Below are 23,573 nucleotides of genomic sequence, written 5' to 3' on the forward strand. Positions count from 1 at the left end.
GTACCTGACTACACATTAAAGTATTTATTGGTCGAGAATCTGTATTTGAGGCTTGAGAATCTCGAAACCGAATGTCATACCCACTTTGGAAAACAGTAGCAAGAAGGGTTTTCATGCCGCTGCTCTGATTCGCGGTGCAAATCTTGAAGGAGATGAGAGTGAAGATGATGTGCTGAGCTCTGTTTTGCTGAATGAATTTTGATTTTTTTTCTATTTTTTATTTTTTTAGCTAATCTGAACCATAGATTTTCAATAGGGTGACATGGCCCAATTTAGGCCGTCCCCTAGAGGAAAGGTTGGAAAGGAAGGCTAGAGAGGATCTGAACTCCCAAAGATTGTCATAAGCAAATCAATGACAATAATGGCAAGGGACGACTACATCAACAACGATGATGGTTAGAAAGCTGATCACAATGGAAGTCGTTGAAAATGGTTTTGTAAAAATAATTTTAACAGACTTTGAGCTAAATTATAGACGGGTCCCACTTACTATTTTTAGTGGGTTTGAGTGGTGACGTGTTCTATGCTGTGTGGTGATTATATTTGGTTTGACAAAATCATTTACAAGTGAATTGGAAATCAACTCCAAAGTGGACTTTGTAGAAATGTTGTTTTGGTGAGTTTTCTACATGGTGATATAGGCTTATCTCACATAGAAAAACAAGGGAATTTATACGTGTATATAACTTTTAAGTTTGAGAATTAGGTTTGGGCCCTTAGGGTACCTAAGTTTTGTAAGGGAAGGTATATGGACAACATAGGTTTGCACCCAAATTACCACGCCCACATACATTGCCATCCCACACTCGTTGGGTTGGTCCATATTATGATTTTTGGACAAAAATCACTTGAATTTTTTTTGCAAATTTCAAATTCAAATTCATTTGTGTCAAAATTTGAATTCGAATTCTGGTCTCTTCCATCCAAGCACCTCCGAATTGGCACCTTACAAAGTATAAATAGCCTCCCCATTCTAGCAATCCAGATCATTCCAATTTTGGATTTCCATATTCTTTTCTTCTTTTTCGCTCTCTTATGTTTCTATAAATCCTACATAATTTAGAAGTTTTAAGATTTCTAAGAGAGAGAGTTTCAAGACTAGTTTTGTTCTCCACGCTTGAAGTTGTAGTGTTGCAACTTTGAATATAATCGTTGCATCTTGAGAAGCAGACACCAGTCAAAACTCAAAGCACCGGAGCGATAACGAAATATATTTTAAGGAGATTATGTGCAACTCATGTCTCGACTTCCATTTTTAGCATTTAGTAAAAGGTCTATAAGATTTATTTTTTAGATTTTAATTTATAAAATTATTTTAGAAATTTTTATTATTATTTTATATAATTATTTGCACACATATTTATGCCAAAATTCGTTGAATTTTAACAAAAGTTTGTATCATCTTTGTAACTCTTTTTCTTTCTAAATCATACAAACCATTGGACACTTATATTAGTGAAAGGTAGTTCAAGTGCTAATTTTATCCATGCATGAGAAAACTGTTTAGAAGGATTTTGTAAATTAAAAATTAAGGAGAATTACTAACTTGTTTCTAATTAGGTCTCACGAACTTTTTATTAACCTATAAGGTTCAATTGAATAAAGGGTAACTGACCCAAAGGTCCAAGCCCAACATATCATACCCCATTTAGACCCAAAACAAATTTAATACTCCATTAAGTCCTCAAATTAACAATAAGACGAAAATACCCACAATATATCATCCAATTTACACGCGCGCAACCATCTCCCACGTCCACATCATCTCAGTCCGATCACTACACTGTCACGTCTCCGCCGCTCGAAATCGACTCCTCAATCCTCCACCTCTCTTCCGTTCAACTCCATCCCCTCTGAAACCCTAACTCTAACCAGAAAACGTAACCGTTCATCTTCATCACCCACAATCATCTCAGTCTGATCAGTACACTGTTACATCTCCGCCGCTCGAAATCGCATTCTCAATCCTCCATCTCTCCTCCGTTCGAATCCATTCTCTCTGAAACCCTACCCTAACCACAAAACCAAACCGTTCAACTTCAACACAACACCAAGCCGTTCATATTCTCCAATCGGCGACTCTCAACAACACGAAGAACCATCACCACTCTGAAGAGATTTCATAGTTCCTGACTTCCGATTCACAAAAATGGGGAAAAAAAGTAACATCTCTCTTCACCTATTCATTATTTTTCACATTTGTACATCATTCTTTAATATTTCTTATATACACATTTTACATACTTCCAAATGTATAAACCCTCTTTTAATATATATATAGTCCCCTGTTTTTCAACATTCTAAACACTGTTTTTGCACATAAATCCCTGTTTTTACACATTCAACACCTTATTCTTATTCTTGTTGTTCAATATTGGCTTCTCTTATTCTTATTTTTGAATTTTTAATCTTCTTGTTGTTATTGTTGCTTTTTACAAAATACAATGGGCTGTTCCTATTGTTCATACTGTTTCCTTATAAAAACTGCAACATCATAGTGTTTCATTTCATCACTATACAAGCAACATATCTAAATTTATTCAAAATGCAAATGAAACTGCAAAATTACACAGTTTAACCACTACTCAAAACAAATAGCTAACTTATTATAAAGTGCAAATCAAACTGTCAAATTATACAGTTTCGTAACTCTTACCAACAAAATACATATAACTTCATATTAAACTGCATATAAAACTTCAAAATTATACAGTTTTGTCACTATATTACTCATACCCTGTTGTCACTTTCATTTTTTCAGAAATAGCTGTTGGAAGATATTGGAAGAAACAAACCCGTATGCCCACAAATCCAATCAGGGATTTAACCATCTCCCCTTTTGAAAGTCCCTCTCCTGTATCCACTCAAATGCCACCACCACACCCAAAAACAACCAAATCCAACAGACCCCACCAAAAAACCCACAAAACAACCACACCACCTACAAGAAAAAGCCCAAGAACTACACCACAGACCCCACCCACCCAACAAACACCAACCACACCTCCAACCACAACAAAAACAAACAAAAGAAAGCCAACAAAAAACCAAGAAGCTCCTCCAACCAAAAAAAGAAAGCTCCAAGAAAGCCAATCAACTCCCAAAACAACAACCAAGGCATCAAAAGAAAAAAAACCAGCAGTCCCTGCAAAGAGAGTCCAACAATTTAATTATCGTTCCAACATCGGAATGGTAATCAAACTGTTGAAGGGGGTCAAATTCACAAAAGCCCAACAGACAGAGCTGCAAAAAATCCCTTTTTGGCCCCTTATAAATGCTCTCTCCTCAACACAACTGAAGGCCTCTTGGTGCAGATGCTACAATTCCATTGTAGCAGAAATGACAACACTCTACAACAAAAGAAAAAGATCATTTGTACTTGGCAAAAAGGAAATGAAACTCAGAACCAGTGATGTCAAGCTCATTTTTAGTATCGACTGTGGAGAAGACAGCATCACCACCAAATCCTATGCAAGACCAAAGGATTTTGAGCTTCCATTTTACAAACGAAGATGCAAATCAGTCAAGAGATTGGATGGCAAGTCTTTGACCAAAATGTTTCAACAAACAAAAAAAGGAAAATCAACCAATGATTGTCAAGATCTTGCAAGGGTAATCACCCTTTACTTGTGCTTGAAACTTCTCATGCCCACAACAGGCCATACACTCAGTTGGAGTTTCCTCAACTATGTTGACAATCTCAACAACATCAAGAAGTACAATTGGGTTGAGGCAATAAAAGACACACTGATGAATTCAATGGCAAATGCAAACAACAACCCAAGGCATGTCACTGGATGCGTCATGTTACTCTTGGTAAACACATTACTCAACTACTTCCCACAAAAATATCAGACATTCACCTATTTCTAACTATCTAACATATTTCAACTTTTTTTTTTTTTTTTTACAGTACTGGTACTGTGAGCACAGTAAACTCCTCCGACCATCCAACAAAGAAGGCTTCCCAAGGTTTATGAAATGGAACCTTGGCAAAATGTACTCCAAGTGGAAACACATCAGCCTCGCTCACTTTGAAAAGGTATTCAAACTCTTCTATACTATCCTAGCACAAATCTATTCAACACTCCTTTCATATTCATTGTCGTACAAATCATATTATGAAACTGTGAAAATTTTCAGTTTCAAAGCACACACTTCTTTAACATCACTCATGTTATGAAACTGTAACATTTTTCAGTTTCAAAAAACATATTTCGACACTTAACCCACATTACTCACAGTACAACTCATCTTATGAAACTGACCAAATTTACAGTATTACTGATATATGCCACATTGTTCCAATGCAGGTTAACCAAAGTTCTTTAACCCCAACTGAACAAGAAATACAGTTATTGCATATCAATCAAAGCACATCAACAGACTATTCAGCAAAGAAACAAGACCACAAAAAGGACAATAAGCAAAAAAAGAAAACAAAAGCAACAAAAAAAAGAACACTTCTAGACAGTGATGAGGATGACTTTCTCGAAGAAGAACATCATTCAGAATCAGAATCACAATCAGAAAAAGAAGCACAACAAAAAAAAAAGAAAAGAAAGCAAAAACCACAACAAGAACCACAAAGTGATGAACAAGAAGAAAAGAGTGATGATGAAAAAAATCAAGTGACTGATGAAGAAAAAACTGATGAAGAAGAAACTGAAGAAGAAGAAGAAACTGAAACTGAAGAAGAAGAAGAAGAAGAAGAAGAAGAAGAAGAAGAAGAACACCTTGATCAAGAAGAAGACCAACAACAAGAACAAGAAGAACAACAAACAAACCAACACGAAGAAGTCAATGAACAAGAACTGACAAACCAACAAGAAGAACTGCAAGAGAAATCTGACATACTTCATGCACAAGGTAAACTATTGTCTAATACTAAAGCATACTGCAAAATTTCATTAAACTAACCAAAACACAATCCAACATTTTTATAGGTCATGACCAACCACAAACACCAACCAAAGAGGACGACAAGGACAAGCTCATATCAGCCCTGAGAGCACAAATGCAAGAAATGGAACAAAAATTCATGGCTGAATTGCATAAAAAAGAAGATCAATTGAAGGAAATGTCCACCAAAAAAACTGGCAGTCCCCAACAAAGATCCATGGTCAAGAGAATCAAACAAAAATCAAGAAAACAAGCACATCACCCAGATTTTGAATACCAACCAATGACCAAACCCAAAGAAGATGCAACAAACAAGACACAAACTGCTGCTGATGTACCCAAACCAACACAGGGTACCAATGAAGAAAAACAGAAGAAGAATGACAACAAAAAAGAGGGTGCTCATGAAGCAAAACAACAGCAGAAAGAAAAGATGCAAGAACATATTGGCCAAGAGAAACCAGTTGCTGCTGAAACAAACCCAAAAGAGCATGCCAATCAAAAGAAGACAAATCTTCAAGTATTGGAAAGTGATGATGATTTCCAGGAAGAATCAATCCCAAACAAGCCACTCACCATTTCATGCCGCAAAACAAACAAGGTTTGGCATAGCCTATCCAAAAAAGACCAAGACCAAATTCAACTCATCAACAACACACAATCAACTGCTTGTGTCTGGTCTGGCAGCGAAGATGAAAACTGCGTATACTTTTCAGATATATGCAGATTGACCAACAGGGAACCCTTATATGGGAATGTAGGTCTCCAACTGCACAATTTTACAGTTTCTGTACATATTCAATAACCTATTCCACAAACCTAACACATTCTCATATATAACATGTTTCAGGTCATTGATGCCTTCTCAGAAAAGCAATTGGCACTCCAACCAACCATTGAAGAATTTGAGAAAAACGATCTAGTCTTTGCAAGCAATCCATACGCAGGAAGATCTTACGTTTTCTCAACACTCATCAATGTAAGCAAAACTTAACATACCTTACAACTGCAAAATTTTCTACTTTATCAACATGTATTACTACATAGTTTTATGACATATTTCAAACATATATATGACTTACAGACTCCACTACAAAACCAAGATCAAGCACTGAGAGAAAAACTGATGGACAGCCATTTTCCAGAAGCAATGAAAAACAGATATATCCATTTCCCAATCAACCACGACAACCATTGGACAATTGTGGTCTTTGACAATGCTGATGGAATATGGAGACACTATGACTCTTTGAGACCAGCAAAACATTGCCATAACAAGCACTTTGAAATTGCAAAGCAAATTGTAAGTTAAAATAAAATTTCATACTTAGTTCCATCCCTTTACAAACATCTCAACTCATCACTATAACTAACAAAAACACCCACTAACTATTTTGTAGCAACAACATCAACTGAGATGGAATAAAGCATTACTCAGCAAACAGGGAAACATGTTTTCATCTCAAGAGTGCGAGACAGAAATTGCATCAATTGAGGAATGCCCACAACAAACCCCACACTCGTAAGATACAAAATCCATAAACTAATCTTCCAATATGCTAATTTTTGCAGTTTCACCTAACTAATTAACTTCATCTCAAACATTGCAGGAATGATTGTGCAATTGCCGTCTGCAATGTTATCAACCAATATCTCAACTGGCAACCTGTGCAGAAAAAACTTCGTCCAACTGAGTGGGTCAAATTTCGAGCACAAATCATCAATCAATTCCTCAATGATGAGAACCGATCTTGGAAACTCGAGCACTACCAAATGTTGACAAAACATACCAAACCATAGAAACAATGAACAAACTTCTTAACAATACAAATATTCAAGGGAACATATCTTTGAACCTTTTTTTTATTTTTTTTTATTTTTCTTTTTTAACATGTGACAAGTACTTTATATACTTTTGGGAATGATCTTTTTCTGGTTATCATGGTTATGGTGAAAATGATTGATGTTGTTGTTGCTCTTCTTCTTATTATTATTATTATTGTGGTTCTTCTTTTGATTGTTTGTCTACCTGTTTGTGGTTGCATATATTTTCATACAGTAAAGGTTGATTCTAATAATTCTTCAAACTGCAAAATTTTTCAGTTTCATCAGCTTGTTTCTAATAATTTTTAAAACTGCAAAATTATGCGGTTTCATCAGGTTGTTTCTAATAATTCTTAAAACTGCAAAATTATACAGTTTTATCGCTATGAAATATGAACTGCGTTTCCATATTGGCCCTGTTTGGTAGAGCTGTGGGAAAGTGCTTATAGCTTATGGCTAAACAGCTTATAGCTTATAACTTTCAGCTTAAGCTGATTTCCAGCTTATTCTTAAAGCATCTCCTGTCCCACTTAAAGAATAAGCTGTTTTCTGACTTCCACAAAGCTATAAGCTATAAGCTATAAGCTAAACCAAACACATCAAAATAGCTTAAATTAAGCTGAAAGCTGAAATAAGCTAAAATTAAGCTGTACCAAACAGGGCCATTATACTGTTTCAATAAGAAATTTTCAACAACCTTCTCTGCATTCCATAAAAATAAAAAACAAAACCAGACTATTAGAAAACAACTTCAATAAGTAAAAAACACATCAACAAACAAAAAACAATTCAACCAACTTTATTCATTACTTCCATAATACCAAGTATCACATTTTTTATTATCATAATTCCTCAAATTCAAATACAAATCCAAAAGAATAGATTGCGGCCTCAAATAGCAGCCTTGCACGTCTTCTTATTGTGATTCCCATATTTCAAGCACCTCCCACACTTGATTTGCTTCACATTCTCACCCCTTGAAGGTATCCTCTTCTTCTTGTTCCGCCCGGGCTACTTCTTCGTTATAGGAGGTTTGATAACCGAACTACTGGCACCATCAAAGTCAAATCTCTCACTTGAAGGCACTGGATAAACAGATTCCTTGTATGACTCTCTAAAACAATCTACATGAAAAAAAGGATCAATGAAACCATACACATCTCTACCACTACTACGCAAAGCATGCACAGCATGACAACAAAGAAAACCATTCAATTGCCATTCATGGCAAGAACAAGTTTGTCTACCAATATCAACATAAAAAGAAATAGAAGAATGAACCTCAAGCACAGTATCACTCGCAACAATCACATCCCAAGACTTACCTAGCTCCAAAGAGTCCACCAACTTCTTTTCCATAACTGGACACAATTCCGTAGTCCATCTTCTAGATTCAGCTCTTCTATCCGACAATTGAGTCATGATTTGAACCCTAATCATATCAACCATACAAGTAATAGGCAACTCACGGGCCCCACCAATCCAATTATTATAAGACTCGGCAGCATTAGATGACATCTCACCATATCGTTTCCCTCTAAAAAATGCATTGGCCCACTTATCATTTTGCAAACCATCCAACATACTATCAACTCTACCATTCCCAGCAATACGCCTCAATTTCTCCATATAATGTTGGAAAGAAGCAACCGTTGGCGCATAAGCACATTTAACTAATATTTTCATCAAACACAGCTTATAGTTAGTACGAAGTCCCACCAATTTGTCAATCAAATTTCTCTTCAAATGATTCAAGCAATAAGCATGATGTGCATTGGGGAAAACCACTGAAAGAGCGTCTAGCAATCCATGTTGACGGTCCGACACAAAAGTCAATCTCCGGCCTGAACCAACAGCCTTCAACAACTGACTTAAGAACCACATCCAATTATCTTGATTTTCAGCGTCAACAATCGCAAAAGCCAAAGGAAACAAACCTGCAAACAAACCCACATGAAACTGCAAAAATTAGCAGACTCACAATACAATAACACACTGACAAACTAAACCAATACTAACTGCAAATAAATACATACCTTGATTACCATCCTTTGATGTTGCTGCAAGCAAATGCCCCTTGTAACGCCCCTTCAAAAATGTACCATCAACAAACAACAACGGACGACAAAATTGAAAGCCATACAAACATCCATGAAATGCCACAAACAACCTCCGAAAACACCCACTACTTTCATCCACATCTAATTCAAACACACTTCCCGGATTCGTTCTCATAGCCGTCTCAAGGTACCATCGAAGCTGGTCAAAAGAAGTTGCAAAATCACCAAACAACCCACCTCTTGCCTTATCAACTCCTAACCATGCAACCCGATAAGAAACATCTATACCATATTGCTTCTTCAACTTTTTTTTAACTTCAATAGGACGAGTCAACGGATTATCACTAATATCATTTTGCACAATATCAGACACAAGTCTAGAACCAACCATTTTGCTACAAGATCTACGAGCAACAACCCCACAAGTATGCACATTATCCAACTTCATTATAAAAAAAACACCAGAATCCATCAACACCCTTCCATGCACAAACCATTTACAACCCGTAGACGACTTCATCATACATTCAGTGGTTACTCTTGTTGCATCATTCTTCAAATAATTCACTGCAAAACCACACTGAACCGCATACTTAGCCAATGCAATGCGGAACCCCGACACTCCGCCTTCAAATTCTTGACCAACACTATGTATAATCCCCTTCCAACTAGCAGACAACAAAATTCTCTCTGGTTCTGGATAAAAACTACGCAACAAACCACCAACATCATCACAATCATTCACAAAAGAACTCTCACAAGTTACAGAATCAATCCTACAAGAATTACCATCATCAACCTCCACAACTCTCTTATCCCCCACAATAACATCAACAACATGACAACCACTACCACCTACCATTGACAGCATATTCCCCAAATCATCATCACATTCAACAATACAATTAGAATATCCAGGAACAGAGAAAAACAAACAAAAGTTACCAACACTCAACTCCTTGAACTTCGCACATATTTTCTCAACAACTTCATCATAACTACATCCGTCACTAATCTTAATAGCAGCACAACAATTACTGTATTTGCACATTAACATGAAACACCGCTCCATACTACAAAATCAGAAACCAACAAACAATTGTTCACAGATTCCAAACTGCAAAATTATGCAGTTACAACATATCAATAACAACAGTACACAATTTACAATTCCAAAACTGCAAAATTATACACTTACGACATATCAATATCAAAACACCAGAATTCACAATTCCAAAATACAACTTCAAAACACATTACACTATACGACAAACAAAATCAACAAAATCAAAATCAAACAAACAAAATTCGCCAAACACAAACCACATATCACGCAAATTTGCTTATATATATATACATACATATATGTCGACAAAATACAAACCACATACACACACAGACATATATATATATATATACATATATATGTATATCTATGTATCGACAGATACATACATACACATACATATATCTATCACCAGAGAGAGAGAGAGAGAGAGAGAGACAACGTACGAAGATATCGCCTGTACACAGAGATTCAAATCGCACAACCAGATCCACCTCACAGCACAATGAGATCGACCACACAGCACAATGAGATCGCCACAACGAAGAGAAATCGAGATCGCGGAGACGAAGATTTGATTTCCTTTTTTTCAACGAAGCAAAAATTTGATTTCTCACGTACATATAGATCTCAAAACAAAGGGTAACACAGTCATTTAAAAATACGAAAATAAAAAACGGGACCTCTGGGTATAAAACTAAAAAAACTGTGGACCTATTAAACTATTAAAAATAAATTGGGATTAGAAGGGAAATAGATCTCCTACATAGGACTACATGGTAATTTTCCCTTGAATAAATTGATATTCAATTGTTTGGAGCCTTAAGTCCTTTTTCAAAATTCTAACAAACTTTTGGACAATTTAATTCTTATTTATAAGTGCTCAATCATGGAAAATGTCGTATGCACTGGCAATTATTTTGTCTTTTGGGTAAATTACACTTTACATCCCTACTTTTTGCACAAAATTTTATTTTAGTCCCCACACATAAAATCATGACATTCAACCACTTGCATTTCTGGTTAAATCCCATTTTGGTCTCTATACATGAATCCAATGTTTTGAAAACCGAACCGGTGAGCAAACCGGAAAAGGGACCAGGTGGACGGGTCACCGGTTCAACCGTCGGGTCAAAGCGGTCAAACCGTGATGTCATAATTAATATTATATAATTAAAAAATATAACTATAAATTATAAATAAATAAAAATATATATAAATACTCAAATAAAAATAAAAATTGTTGCATAGTATTTATTAATAATATTTAATAAAGTCATAATTGATAAAAAATAAAAAGTCACTTGTTTTAAATAAATTAAATTTTTTAAACATTCCCTCGAAACAAATTGATTGAATGTTAGATTTAATTTTGAAGAGAAATGAAATTTTCAACTTTTCCTCCAATCAATATGTTTCAAATAATTTGATTGAATCTCACATAGAATTTTATAGGTTCTCTTTGAAAAATCTTTTCCTATAAATAGGAATAGACTTCATAATCTTCTCAAGCTTCCAATGAGACTCTTCCTTATGAGAGGAGGCTCTTAAAGTAAGAATTTTTAGTCAAAATTTTGAAATATATTTATATATATATATATATATATATATAAGAAAGAAAGAAAGAAATAAAAGAACAAAAAAAAGATTTTAAAAAAAAACCCAGGCCAACCCTCAAAACCCGGTTCGCGTCTTTCGGTTTTTCATTTTCACACTGGTTTTGCTCCCACTCCGATTTTAGGGGGTTGACCGGGCCGGAACAAGGCTCGGTTCCCGGTGCAACCGGTCCGACTGACCGGTCCAGTCCGAGTTTCAAAACATTACATGAATCGTGATAGCCAACACTCTATACTTCTGGTCAAATCTCACTTTGATCCCTACACAAGTGTCAATGTCTCCCTTCTATTACTTCATTGTTTAAATCTTTAACAAAATTCAATTATATACCAAGAATGTGACTACAAAATAAAATAAGAGAAGAATTTCATCCATATTTTCCACCAATACACAGTTGTCATACATGATAAGCACATAATCACAGTTATATAATACAATATATGTATATATATGTTCATATGTGAAAAATTGGGATGAAAAGATATATAAAAAAAATTAAAAAACAAACCTTTTGAAATAAAAAAGGGTAGAGAAATTAAAAAGAGAGGAAAATGAATAGACAGAAGACTATTATTGTGGAAAACGGAGTTTCATGATTCCAATTTTTGCAAAACCCTAATTCATCTCCGTAATCGTTCACAATTTGCGTTTTGTTTTAACCTAACATGGTCATAGTTTGATATAAATTTTGTGACGAAATGTGTATATGAGAGAAATGAGAGTGGTTTTTCTCTTTTGCTCTCATTTTGTGGTCATATGTTTGTCATATTACTGACTTCTATTAAAGACTTATACGGTGGAGTAACAAAAGGGAGATATTGACACTTGATCAAAAGTGTAGGAGTTAACTGTCACAATTTCATGTGTAAAGGCTAAAAGTGAGATTTGATAAAAAATGCAAGGGTAGAAAATGTAACTTACCCTTGTCTTTTTGGGTTTTAAACTTTCAAATTCTATAATTTTTATTATATATTCATTTTTAAATAAAATTTATATTTTTAAAAACTATTCAATGAGATCTATCAAATACAAATACAATCTCAATTGAATATAAAATGCATGAAAAAAAAGGGGGGTAAAATCTCACACTTTTGAACGTTACAATTAAAAAAACTATTTTTAAAAGTGGGAAATTTCTCTATTTTTGTCTTCAAAACTGAAAAATGTTATAGTTTTAGTAGCTAATCTAGTATTTTTCACACTTTGAAAAGAAAAATGCTACAGACCATATAAGTTTTATCAAAAATTTTACCAAATGTCTGTGGGACCCACATGGTCTAAGTCGCATACCCATGTGAGACATTTGGTAGAAAATTTGACAAAATTTTTGGGATCTCTAGTATTACTCTTTATTTATATACTTTCTCAAAAAAATTATGATTTGTTATTGTTCTATTCTAAACAGTTGCATCTATTCTTATCTACTCTTCATCTTTAAAGAGATATGAGTCATGATTATTCACAATAGAATATTACAACCAAACAGTCATGTTTAGATCTATATCCCTCTGCATGCATTTTTCTTAATTCGTTTTCTTTTCTCTGCATCATACATAGAGTTTCAACTAGACATACAATTCGTTTTTTTGGGTGAATAGACATACAATTCAATTGTTGTGTCTTTGTGATTGTGATTGTTGTATCTTAGGAGACAAACGTCAATTAATCTCATAGCATTGTAATAAGGGATAAATTATGTGTGTGCTAAAATATAACTTGGTCATACGCGATCGATAAGATCTTCTCTTTATATAAATCCGGGAACAAAGTTGATCTTCTAGATGAATCCTCCGAGAATCTACAAGGTAAAGAACTGCCAATACCCTATCTGACTTTTTCTAGACGGGCACTCTGATGCTAAAGTCAGTGACTTTCTCTCTCTAGAACTAAAGAATATTCAATAGCACAAATACTGAAAGTTATAATCAATTACTATAACATGCACAATGTGTACCTGTTACGATCCAAACCAGCTCCTATAGGTTTGGCATCGTAATCGGCCAGTAATCTTGGGATTACCAAAGGCCTCTGAGACAGATTAACATAATATTAGGGGCAAACAGAAGCACATAACAAATATACAACGTCCATTAAGTTGTGCAGACTTATATGAGACAGAAAAATTTAAAAATTTTTATATACATATTTACACATCATCCTTACGTCATCATATATATACAAATTAGGCAAAAAGGGACTTAGCCCTATTTATAAAATAAACAAAGACTTATTTAACCAAACAAAAAAACAAAACTTCAATTTTAATCATATGGCCATAACCACTTGACATATCTGGAACCTCCACGGGAGACACATAGGTTGGCTGACAAAAACAGATTCTAGACAGACTCTTCTAAGTTTGGTTATACGCCTGATCACCTACATACATAAATAATACAGTGAGTTGGAGTCTAGTGAATAATAACAAAGTAATAGGTTTAATGAATGTTGTCCATAACAGATATAGAAAACTGAATTCAGTTCATATCAGAAATGGAATCAAAATCATATTCATATTCTTGTTCAAATCATATACAAAAATCAAAGTCCATGCTTAATCATACGTGGTACATCCATTAGCGCTAACAAAATGAATACATAATAGATACAAAATAGATGGTAGTTATGAGTAACCAGTTCCATAATGGAACCTCTGTATCCGGGTAACAGATAATAGATATGCTGAGCTCCATGATGAAGCCTCCGGTACGGGTAACAGATTACACATATACTGAGTTCCATAATGGAACCTCTAATACCAGGTAACAGATAACAGATATGTTGAGCCCTGTGATGGAGCCTCCGGTATGGATAACAGATAACAAACATACTAAGTTTCATAATGGAACCTCTGATACCGGGTAATAGCTAATAGATATCACATGAAGCTAAGGATGCCACAAAAACATTTCAGAAATTGGACAATCATTTATTATACAGAACATGACATTTCAGAAAACAGATTTTATTTCATCATACAGAAAATAAATAAAGTTGAACATAGTTTTACTAAGTTATTACTCACAGATAGCTGCATGAGCAGATCAAACAGATTAGACAGATCAAACAAATCAGGCAGACAATAGCGCGTGACCTACACAAGCACATAACATATACACATTGAAACACAATATTACTTCATTGATCAAACTTGATTGTCCTTGTCTTTTTCTATCTAAGTAGTCCGAGGTTATACTACGTTATTCTTTCTTATTTGAATGAACCGGGTTCTTATTTCACGTATTCTTTCATTACTAAGTCCTTCTTTTTCCAAATAGACCGACCTTTTAGTTGGCTTTTTAAATAATCACTACTAGATCAATGATTCATTCATTAACTAACTAATTTATGTTGATTGGTAGCTTATTAATCTTTATTGAGTCATAAATCATGTCTAGAATGCTTGAGAAGAGATGAGAATAAAAATATGAACTAAATGCAATTTTTCAAAATGTGCTAAAAATAGCTGATCGCTCGAGTGAACCTTTAGTCACTCAAGCAGCCTTTAAAAACTGCAAAGTACTGGAATCCTTCAATGTACAGTCGAGCGACAATTAGTCCGCTCAAGCAACCTGTAAAATTCCATGTGAGATCCAAAATAATCACTCACATGAACTGTTGTTGAGATTCAACGAAGATATTCCCATGACTTTGCAAGAGATAAATATGGTTATACCACCCAACCGGGATTACCGGCCAGGGACACTCCGATAATGAAGTTAGAATCCATGAATGAAGAGTATAGATCAAAAATAGTCAAGAGTGTTGTGTGTGGAGTGCAGGGGAAAAAGACATACCTCTTCTGTCTCGGGTCTTCTACTTTTATAGGGGGATATAAGATATTTGTTTGGGTTTGGCCCATTATAGGCTTTGTTTGGGTTAGCCCCAATAAGTTGGTATATATATTTTTCTAGCTCCCACAATAGCCCCAAAACTTTCGCTTTCTTCGACAAAAGAAGTAGAAGTTTTTTGTTTTGAGTTTGTGGCATAAACAGATGCTAGATCTTTGATGGATAACGTGCAGTTGATGTAGGTCTTACTTCCAGACCACATTACCGAGTGATGTTGCTTAAAAAAATATTAAATCAGCTAGAAAAGCATTTTTTGATACATATAATTGTGAACAAAAAAAATGAACAAATACACATATGATTACGTGTATGAATGTATGTAGGTGTGAATGTATGATTGCTTCAAAACTGTCGCTTGCAGGGAGCTGTGTGAAAAGGAGCGGGAATTTGTAACTTAAGTAATGTTTTGTAATGCTTGTACCAAGTTGGCTGAGTATGCATATATAGCAGAGGTACCGAGATAATGATCAGCTGAGATGCCCCAATTGGAAAGCGAAAAATTGACTAAGATGTCTCGGTCGGCAATAAATGGCCAAGGTAATGAAATGAATGATCGGGGAAGACGGAGGTTTATTTCCTAGCCCCATAATCTTGCTGCTGAAATTGCGTGCTGATCAGATATGATTTGACTGTTTAACAATCTTATAACTCCCAAACTTTTCAGGTCATCAATCCCAATGTTAGGCTCAAAATTTGTAAAATTAGACTCCAAAAACAGATTCTACCACATTATCTAAGTCACATTATCGGTGGGATTCCAAATTTATATTGGATTCTAATGGATTTTGTGGGATTCCGGAATTTTTGTTAATACTCGGCTATGAACTGAGCTTGAATGTTCTAACTAACTTTCGGTCGGTTATTGATGGATGAATTTAGGGCCGAGTAAAGTGAAGTACCGAACCACGACTGCATGAGCATGTTCGTGAAGCCTTTGTCAAGTATGTTACATCTACAACGGCCATCATGTTGGTTCAAATTGTGTTCAACGATGGTATGTTGAGCCAATTGAGGCTGATTTATCCTAGTCTTGACCCATTACCTGCCAATGGCTATTATTTATTTGAAAGAAATTTGGAATTTGCTGATGAGTTGAAATTTAAATATGGGTTTGGCTCTGTTGGCATGTGCTAGGTGCAACGAAGTTTCCGAATCCATAAACAAAAGCGCAAGTGTTTCCGAGATGATGGCGGCATAAAGTTCGACTGAGATAATAGGTTGCCGAGAACAGTAGATGTGGTAGCCGAATCTTGAATTTGTGAGCTTATAATCATAAGGATTTTGTTAATGACTCGGCAAGCTTGTTATGAGTGCCAATCAATTTCTTTCTGGGATGTAAGAGCTTTTCGATGTACTAAAACACTTGGTCGGCAACTTCTCTGAGGTTCACGGTATGCTGAAACATTTGGTCGGCATCTCTTTGTGTTTGACTTGGCTAAGAACTTGGTCGACAAGACTTCTTTATGCATGCAACATGACTTTGATCTTCAGTTTTGTTGAGATTTTGGTAGGCATCAATATGAGTCATTCATGACAATTGATGTTGCTTTGAGATTAACAATAACGTGTTTGCTCTTTTCTTCATATGAATGATTGACTGTATATACAAATATATGTGTATAAGGGACATCAGGGACCTTTGTAACAATGGGCCACGGTATTATATCCCTCAGGAAAGGGTCGTAGGTCGCGATGTTGTACCCCTCGGGCAAGAGTGTAGGCCTACGATATGATATCCCCCGGCCAAGGGTCGTAGGCTGCTATATTGTATTCATCGGGCAATGGTGTAGGCCTGCGGTATTATATCTCCCGGGCAAGGGTGTAGGCCTGCGGTATTATATCCCCCGAGCAAGGGTGTAGGCCACGGTATTTTATCCCCCGAGCAAGGGTCGTAGGCCGCGGTATTGTATCCCTCGGGCAAGGGTGTAGGCCTGCGGTATTATATCCCCCGGGCAAGAGTCGTAGGCCACGATATTGTATCCCCCGAGAAAGGGTCGTAAGCCACGGTATTGTATCCCTCGGGCAAGGGTGTAGGCCTGTGGTATTATATCCCCTGGGCAAGGGTCGTACGAAGGATGCCACAATTACTATATGTAGACTTGTTAATCATAAATAAGTGAAAGTGGAAAAAAGTACACCAATGGTAGAGCATTGAAACATAGTATTGCTCCATTGTAAAGAATTGCCGATTTATTTAAGTTGCGTTTTTGTTGCTTTTTGCTTTTTGTCGCATTATTATCCAATGTATAGTTGCCCCATTACTTTCGAATGAACTTTGTTATTCAGAAGGAATTCATAATGATGTTGGCGGTTATATAATCAGACAATCGCCAAATATTTTTTAGTTGTAGAAGTTGGCATCGATCAAACTCTATGTTTGGCAGCAAAAATAATGTTTGAGCTACGATGGATATTTTCTAGTTGTTGAATTTGCAAAATTAAATCGTACGGATGTGTGTAACAGGCTCCAAATAATTGGAAACGACTATTGGACCATTGGAATTGGACTCTGGATAACGTAATTGTAGCCAAAATGAACATAATGGCTCGGATCGGTTGAGAATTGTGAGTGGTTGAAATCTGCAAATTTAGGGTATGAAATTTGCAAAATCAGACCGTACAGATGTGTTCGAAATGTCCTAAATAACTGGAAACGACTATTGAATCATTGTGATTGGACCGCGGACAGTGCAGATTGCATGTTGCGGAGCCGAAAGTAAAAGAAATCCAAGTGGGTCTTGCCCCAGTGGGCGGTATATAGCCAAGTAATGAATGAAGGATTGGCGAAGATGGATAATTGTGTCCTAGCTTCATGAGCCTTTTGTTAAAAATGCATGTCGATCAGACACGATCTGACCATTGATCTATCATGTAGCGTTCCCGATTTCCCAATTTATTGATCCTAATTTGAGACTCGGAATTTGAAAAATTGGACCTCAAAAATGGATTCTACACGGCGAAAAACTAGAAGGTAGGCATCCTCGAAGTTATTGGACCATCCGATTAATCGGAATGCAGTAAGATGCAATGAAGCACTTTGTGCAGAGAACCGCATGATAAATCCTTATTTCATCGTCTTCATCTTCATGCTCCATGCTCCATGTCGTGAAAGGCATAATGGTCTGTTAATCATATTATTTAATTTTGATGATGTCTAAAATATTATTTGTAACAATTTGAATTTTTTAATATACATATGTATTTGACCCAAAATATTATCTTTTTAAAAGAAAATATATATATATATATATATATATATATATGTTAACTATTAGTTAAATAAAAATATTTTTGAAAACTTTACTATTCATTTTTTGAAAATTGAGGCTGATCACTATTCACTTTTTGACCAAATTAAAAATTGATTAATTATATTATTTTGACAAATTTGATATTGATGGGTTGTGTTGACAAAATTAATATGGAGTGGTAGAATATATTTAGTTTAAAATCTCTACAACATATACAATATTTTAAAGATGACATACATTTTCAGATCCATCATAAATATCACTTAAAGAGATTTTTCTGTATGCAAATATTTGATTAGAACATTATATATATATTGCATATAATATAAATAGAATACATCACGTGCGCTATTAAATTTTTTACATTACATTGATTATATCATATTATAATCAAACAAGAAGAAAAAGATGAAGTTATATATATATATATATATATTATAAACTAGATGGAGAAAATTATTTGTTTGTTTGAAAGTTGTGAACTTTGTATTAAATTGTCTACAAAAACGGTGGCTCCATGTTTGAAAAAACAAAAAGAAAAAAATCAGTCTTATTTTTTATCTTTTGCTGACTATTCAAAATCAAGGAGTGTGCTTATGTAAGCGATGAAATCAAGAGTATGCTTATGTAAGCCATGACATCAGGAGCGTGCTTATGTAAGCCATGACGTCAGGAGCGTGCTTATGTAAGCCATGACATCAGCAAGGAGCGTCCAACGGGTATATTTTTGTGTATAAATAGAAGTGTTGGTTGTGGAGAAAAATGAAGAACTTGAAGAGAAAATATTTCTGTGAACTCCAAAATTCTGAGTATTCTGCTCTTTAACTTTCAGATCTAAGTCTAGCTTTTGATCTTACACTTTCATATCTACTCTTTGTGAGAGAATTATTGTAAAAGTGGGTTCAAGTACCACTTATTCTTATTCCTTATTTTTGTGAGAGATTTTGTAAGGGTAAGGCATTTATTGTTGAGTGAGGCTCAATAGATAAGAGTAAGTCCTGTGCCAAATCCACAAGCTTCGTGGTGGATTTATTCAATTGATAGTAAAGAAATTCTCAAGGAGGTTCCTTGGGGAGTGGACGTAGGCCTGGCGTGCCGAACCACTATAAATCGCAGTGTTTGATTTTCTCTCCCTATCTCTCCTACTTTTATATTGATAATTATTATTCTGTTTGTTTTTATTTATTCAAATTCTGAATATTGTGTTATTTTTAATATTGTGAAATTTTTAATAACCCAATTCACCTCCCCTCTTGGGTTGCCTAACTGGGATAACATGGTCCAATTTTGAACTTGTGACTTTGAGGCCCTATATCTCCTTCGTTTTAAGTCCGATTTTGACGCGGTCTGTCATGTTGGACTCATCTCAATGAGTGCTTCACACTGGTATAGTCAAAACTAGCTTTCGACAACTTTTAAAATTTTAGGGTATGTTTGGTTTGAGTTTGGGAGATGAGTTTTAGATATAAAAAGTACGAAAAGTTGTTTGGTTTGGTTTTTTTCAAAAGATGTTTTGGAAAATTATTTTGAGAGAGTTTTGGAAAAAGTGATTGATTTGATGTATATGAGAGAGAGATTTGTTTGGAAAACTTGTAAACCAAACAAGTTTTGAGAAATTTTTTTGGAAAAATTTGTTTGGTTTGATTACTTTTGAAAACTTATTTGTAGAGAATTTTTCCCAAAAATTTTTGGGAAACACAAACCAAACAAGGCCTTAGTTTTCTATAAATTTTGTCTGTTTCACAACTACCAGTGAACTTTGGTGACCTATTGGCTCCTCGGGTTGGTGGGTTTGGACTCTTTTAGTTGACACAAATCCTTTGGTATATTCAGATATTGATTTCAACAAGCCGAGATGCTAGTTCCATGCCGAAAGAGAAATGCCGATCAATATTGCTACTGAGAAATCATGAGATTCGTGTCGAAGAGATTGGTGAATTGATAGTGTTTGTTCCGAGTGCCTAATGCTGTGGAACATGTTGCCGAGATGTTACTCAAAGAGAACAACTAAATTTGTTCTTGGCATCGCGGTTGAGCTGTCGAATTTGTTCTCGGCATTATGCGACTAAATTTTGACAATCGGAGGTGTTGTCTTCTTAAACGGCTGGTTAACACGGAATGGTTGTCGAGTAGTACGAAGGTTCATGCGTGGACATGCCAAGTAGCTTTCTGCAAGTTACGCTGCCACTACTGGGTTGCTTAGATGCCAAGTAACAATAGGCAGCTTGGGTGAGCTGTAGTGAAGCCGAGAAGGGTTGAATAGTTGCCGAACAACCTTATTGGGTTGCCGAACGTCTCCATTGTCATTTTGCCGAACAACCTTTGTTGAAGAACTTGTGATTCTAGTTTTAACCCAAATGATTGGAAAGCTGAGGAACTTAAGTTGTGTGCCGAGTAAGTGAAGCCAAAACACCTTGATCCCTCTCGTTTATAATGTGATGACTTAGCCGAGAGCTTGGTCGGCATCACTTAGGGCTACAATTGTAGCCACCATGATTATGTATACTTGAACCAATGAGCATGGTGATGGAATTGTGGTGCCGAGCATCCAGAAATGGTTAAACGGCTGCGCGAATTTAACAAGGTGGTGGCTGAATAACTTATGTTTGGCCGAGTAATGTGATGTAGGAAATGGGAATTTTTTAATAATGTTGTTGACTAAGCAACTTGATAAAGTTGCCGAATAATGTTACTATTGTCAAAAAAAAAACAATTTATATATATATATAATCCCTAATAGTGTTCTCTGCAAACTGATATATATAAAATTCCTAATAATGGTCTCGGCAAAAAGGTAAAGGTTACAAGGGGAACAATATTTTCAGAAAACTCCTAATACCATTATATATATATATATATAATTCATTTTAATAGCCGAATTAATTGTACCCATTGGAGTGCTCCACGGAAAGGTAGGTGATAAAAATTAGTTCCCAATTTTTAGAGAGAGAAAGTAAAGACCCAAGTTTGGAGGCCACAGAAATTGTTAGTATAGATATATATATATATATATATATATGTGTGTGTGTGTGTGTGTGTGTGTGTGTGTGTGTGTGTGTGTGTATTCCAAGAAAAGATGAAATTTCATCAATGAACTTGAACAATGTGAAGTGCACTTGCATAAATTGGAAAAGTGCCGGCTAACAGCTTTAACAGATTTATCAAGAAAATTTCATCACTCAACTTTAATATGCCGAAAAGATGCTCTCTTCAAGAAAAGTGAAACCCATTTGTAGAGAGAGAAAATGGAGATGCAAAAGATTCACAGTGAACAAAAGGCTCTATTTTGTAAGCATAAACATATGTATATCTAAACCAAGAACCATTCTTAAAATAATTTTTAGAGAGCAAATAAATCAAAAGTGTTATTAAATTTGTACTTACAAGAACATGTTTGTTGTGTTCTTCGTTGATCTCATTCAGTCGTTCCCACAGACGGCGCCAATTGTGAGATCCAAAATAATCCCTCACATGAACTGTTGTTGAGATTCAACGAAGATATTCCCATGACCATGCAAGAGATAAATATGGTTGATGCCACCTAACCGGGATTACTGGCCGGGGACACTCCGATGATGAAGTTAGAATCCATGAATGAAGAGTATAGATAAAAAATAGTCAAGAGTGTTGTGTGTGAAGTGCAGGGGAAAAAGACATACCTCTTCTGTCTAGGGTCTCTTACTTTTATAGGGGATATAAGATATTTGTTTGAGTTGGGCCCATTATAGGTCTTGTTTGGGTTAGCCCCAATAAGCTGGCATATATATTTTTCTAGCTCCCACATTCCAGAATTCTAAATTCCTCACCAATGGTTTCCAAATGCATTTTTCAATCTTCAAACCCACATATCTTGATCAAAACCTTGAAAGCACTTTACAAAATATAAACACTCATTTATTTATAAATTATTTGCTCAAAATCTCATCAAGTTGTCAAAACTTAAATCAAACTCTACGCATTCAAATATTTTCAAATTTCTTTTCCTGTGAAGAATAATCATGAAATTAAACATGAGACTTATGAATTTCTAGAATAAAATTCAATACAAAAAACTTCATACAACAACACTTTAAAATCCAAACTCAAAATCAAATCCAAAATAATTAATTTCTAAATTAACTCTCATAAACTTGATCTTAGCTCCAATTCATCATTTTCTTGTCAATTTCTTTTCTAATCACATAAAATTGATTTCTAACTCTTTTCTGTTTCCTTTAAATTATGAAATTGAAGTTATAAAATTCTTAGAAAAGTATTTGCATGTGTGAAATTAGGATCAAAATCAAACCATTTACATCAAAATCCCTTTAATTCAAAACTAAGCTTAAAATGTTCATAAATTTATAATTTACCAAAACTTGTTCTTCTTATACCCAAACATGAAATTAATTCTTCAAATCTCTTAAAAATACATTGATACATATAAAAATGAAGTCCAAATTCATGAGAAATAACACAAATCAAACTCATTTGATAAATTTTTCAAATTAATTTCTTAGTTCTTGACCTTAATTCTTTTCTTTTCATTATATGTAAAATTACATACAATTGGATTCTATTTGTTCTTAATTTTCAAAACATGAAATTAAATATATGAGCCATGAATTTTTCTGAAACCACATAAGATATATATTCTTTTGTATGCAAGACCTTCAAAACCAAGTTCGAAAATGATGAAACATAAGACATGCAACCTTGGATATGAACTTAGTTTACTATTCATCATCTTCTTGACATTTCCTAACAATTTTCATGTAATTAATCCCAATTATTTCATAAATCCAACCTTTAGATGATTCATTTACAAGAATTAAGGACTAAAATCTTACCTAGAGTCTTTAGCTTGAAGAGTTCTAACCTAATCTTCAGCTTGTCTTACAATTCTTCTTCTCTTCACAATTTTGAAACTCTCTCTCTCTAGAGTTGGTCTCTCTTTCTCTCTCTCTAAAGTAAACTCTCAGCACAAAACAAATGAACTCATCTATACTCACCAACACATAAC

The 23,573-nt window shown here is 34.9% G+C and overlaps 2 protein-coding genes across 2 annotated transcripts; one reads left to right on the forward strand and one right to left on the reverse strand.

Annotated features, from left to right (window-relative positions):
- Positions 1-4,307: 4,307 nt before the first annotated feature.
- LOC145802528 (uncharacterized) lies at positions 4,308-6,841 on the forward strand. The gene is made up of 6 exons (XM_082895255.1): positions 4,308-4,869; positions 4,947-5,659; positions 5,753-5,881; positions 5,987-6,205; positions 6,303-6,424; positions 6,513-6,841. The coding sequence occupies exons 1-6, from the start codon at positions 4,308-4,310 to the stop codon at positions 6,700-6,702; spliced, it is 1,935 nt and encodes a 644-aa protein (XP_082751381.1). The 3' UTR covers positions 6,703-6,841.
- Positions 6,842-7,502: 661 nt separating this feature from the next.
- On the reverse strand, positions 7,503-9,310 carry LOC145803194 (uncharacterized). Its single transcript, XM_082896506.1, has 2 exons — positions 8,763-9,310; positions 7,503-8,663 (listed from the first exon to the last, which is right to left on the reverse strand). Exons 1-2 carry the CDS (start codon positions 9,307-9,309, stop codon positions 7,738-7,740), a joined length of 1,473 nt encoding a protein of 490 aa, XP_082752632.1. The 5' UTR covers position 9,310; the 3' UTR covers positions 7,503-7,737.
- Between the last annotated feature and the right edge of the window lie 14,263 nt (positions 9,311-23,573).

Source organism: Camellia sinensis, chromosome 11 (assembly GCF_055761805.1).
Source record: "Camellia sinensis isolate YWXY chromosome 11, ASM5576180v1, whole genome shotgun sequence".
NCBI lineage: Eukaryota > Viridiplantae > Streptophyta > Magnoliopsida > Ericales > Theaceae > Camellia > Camellia sinensis.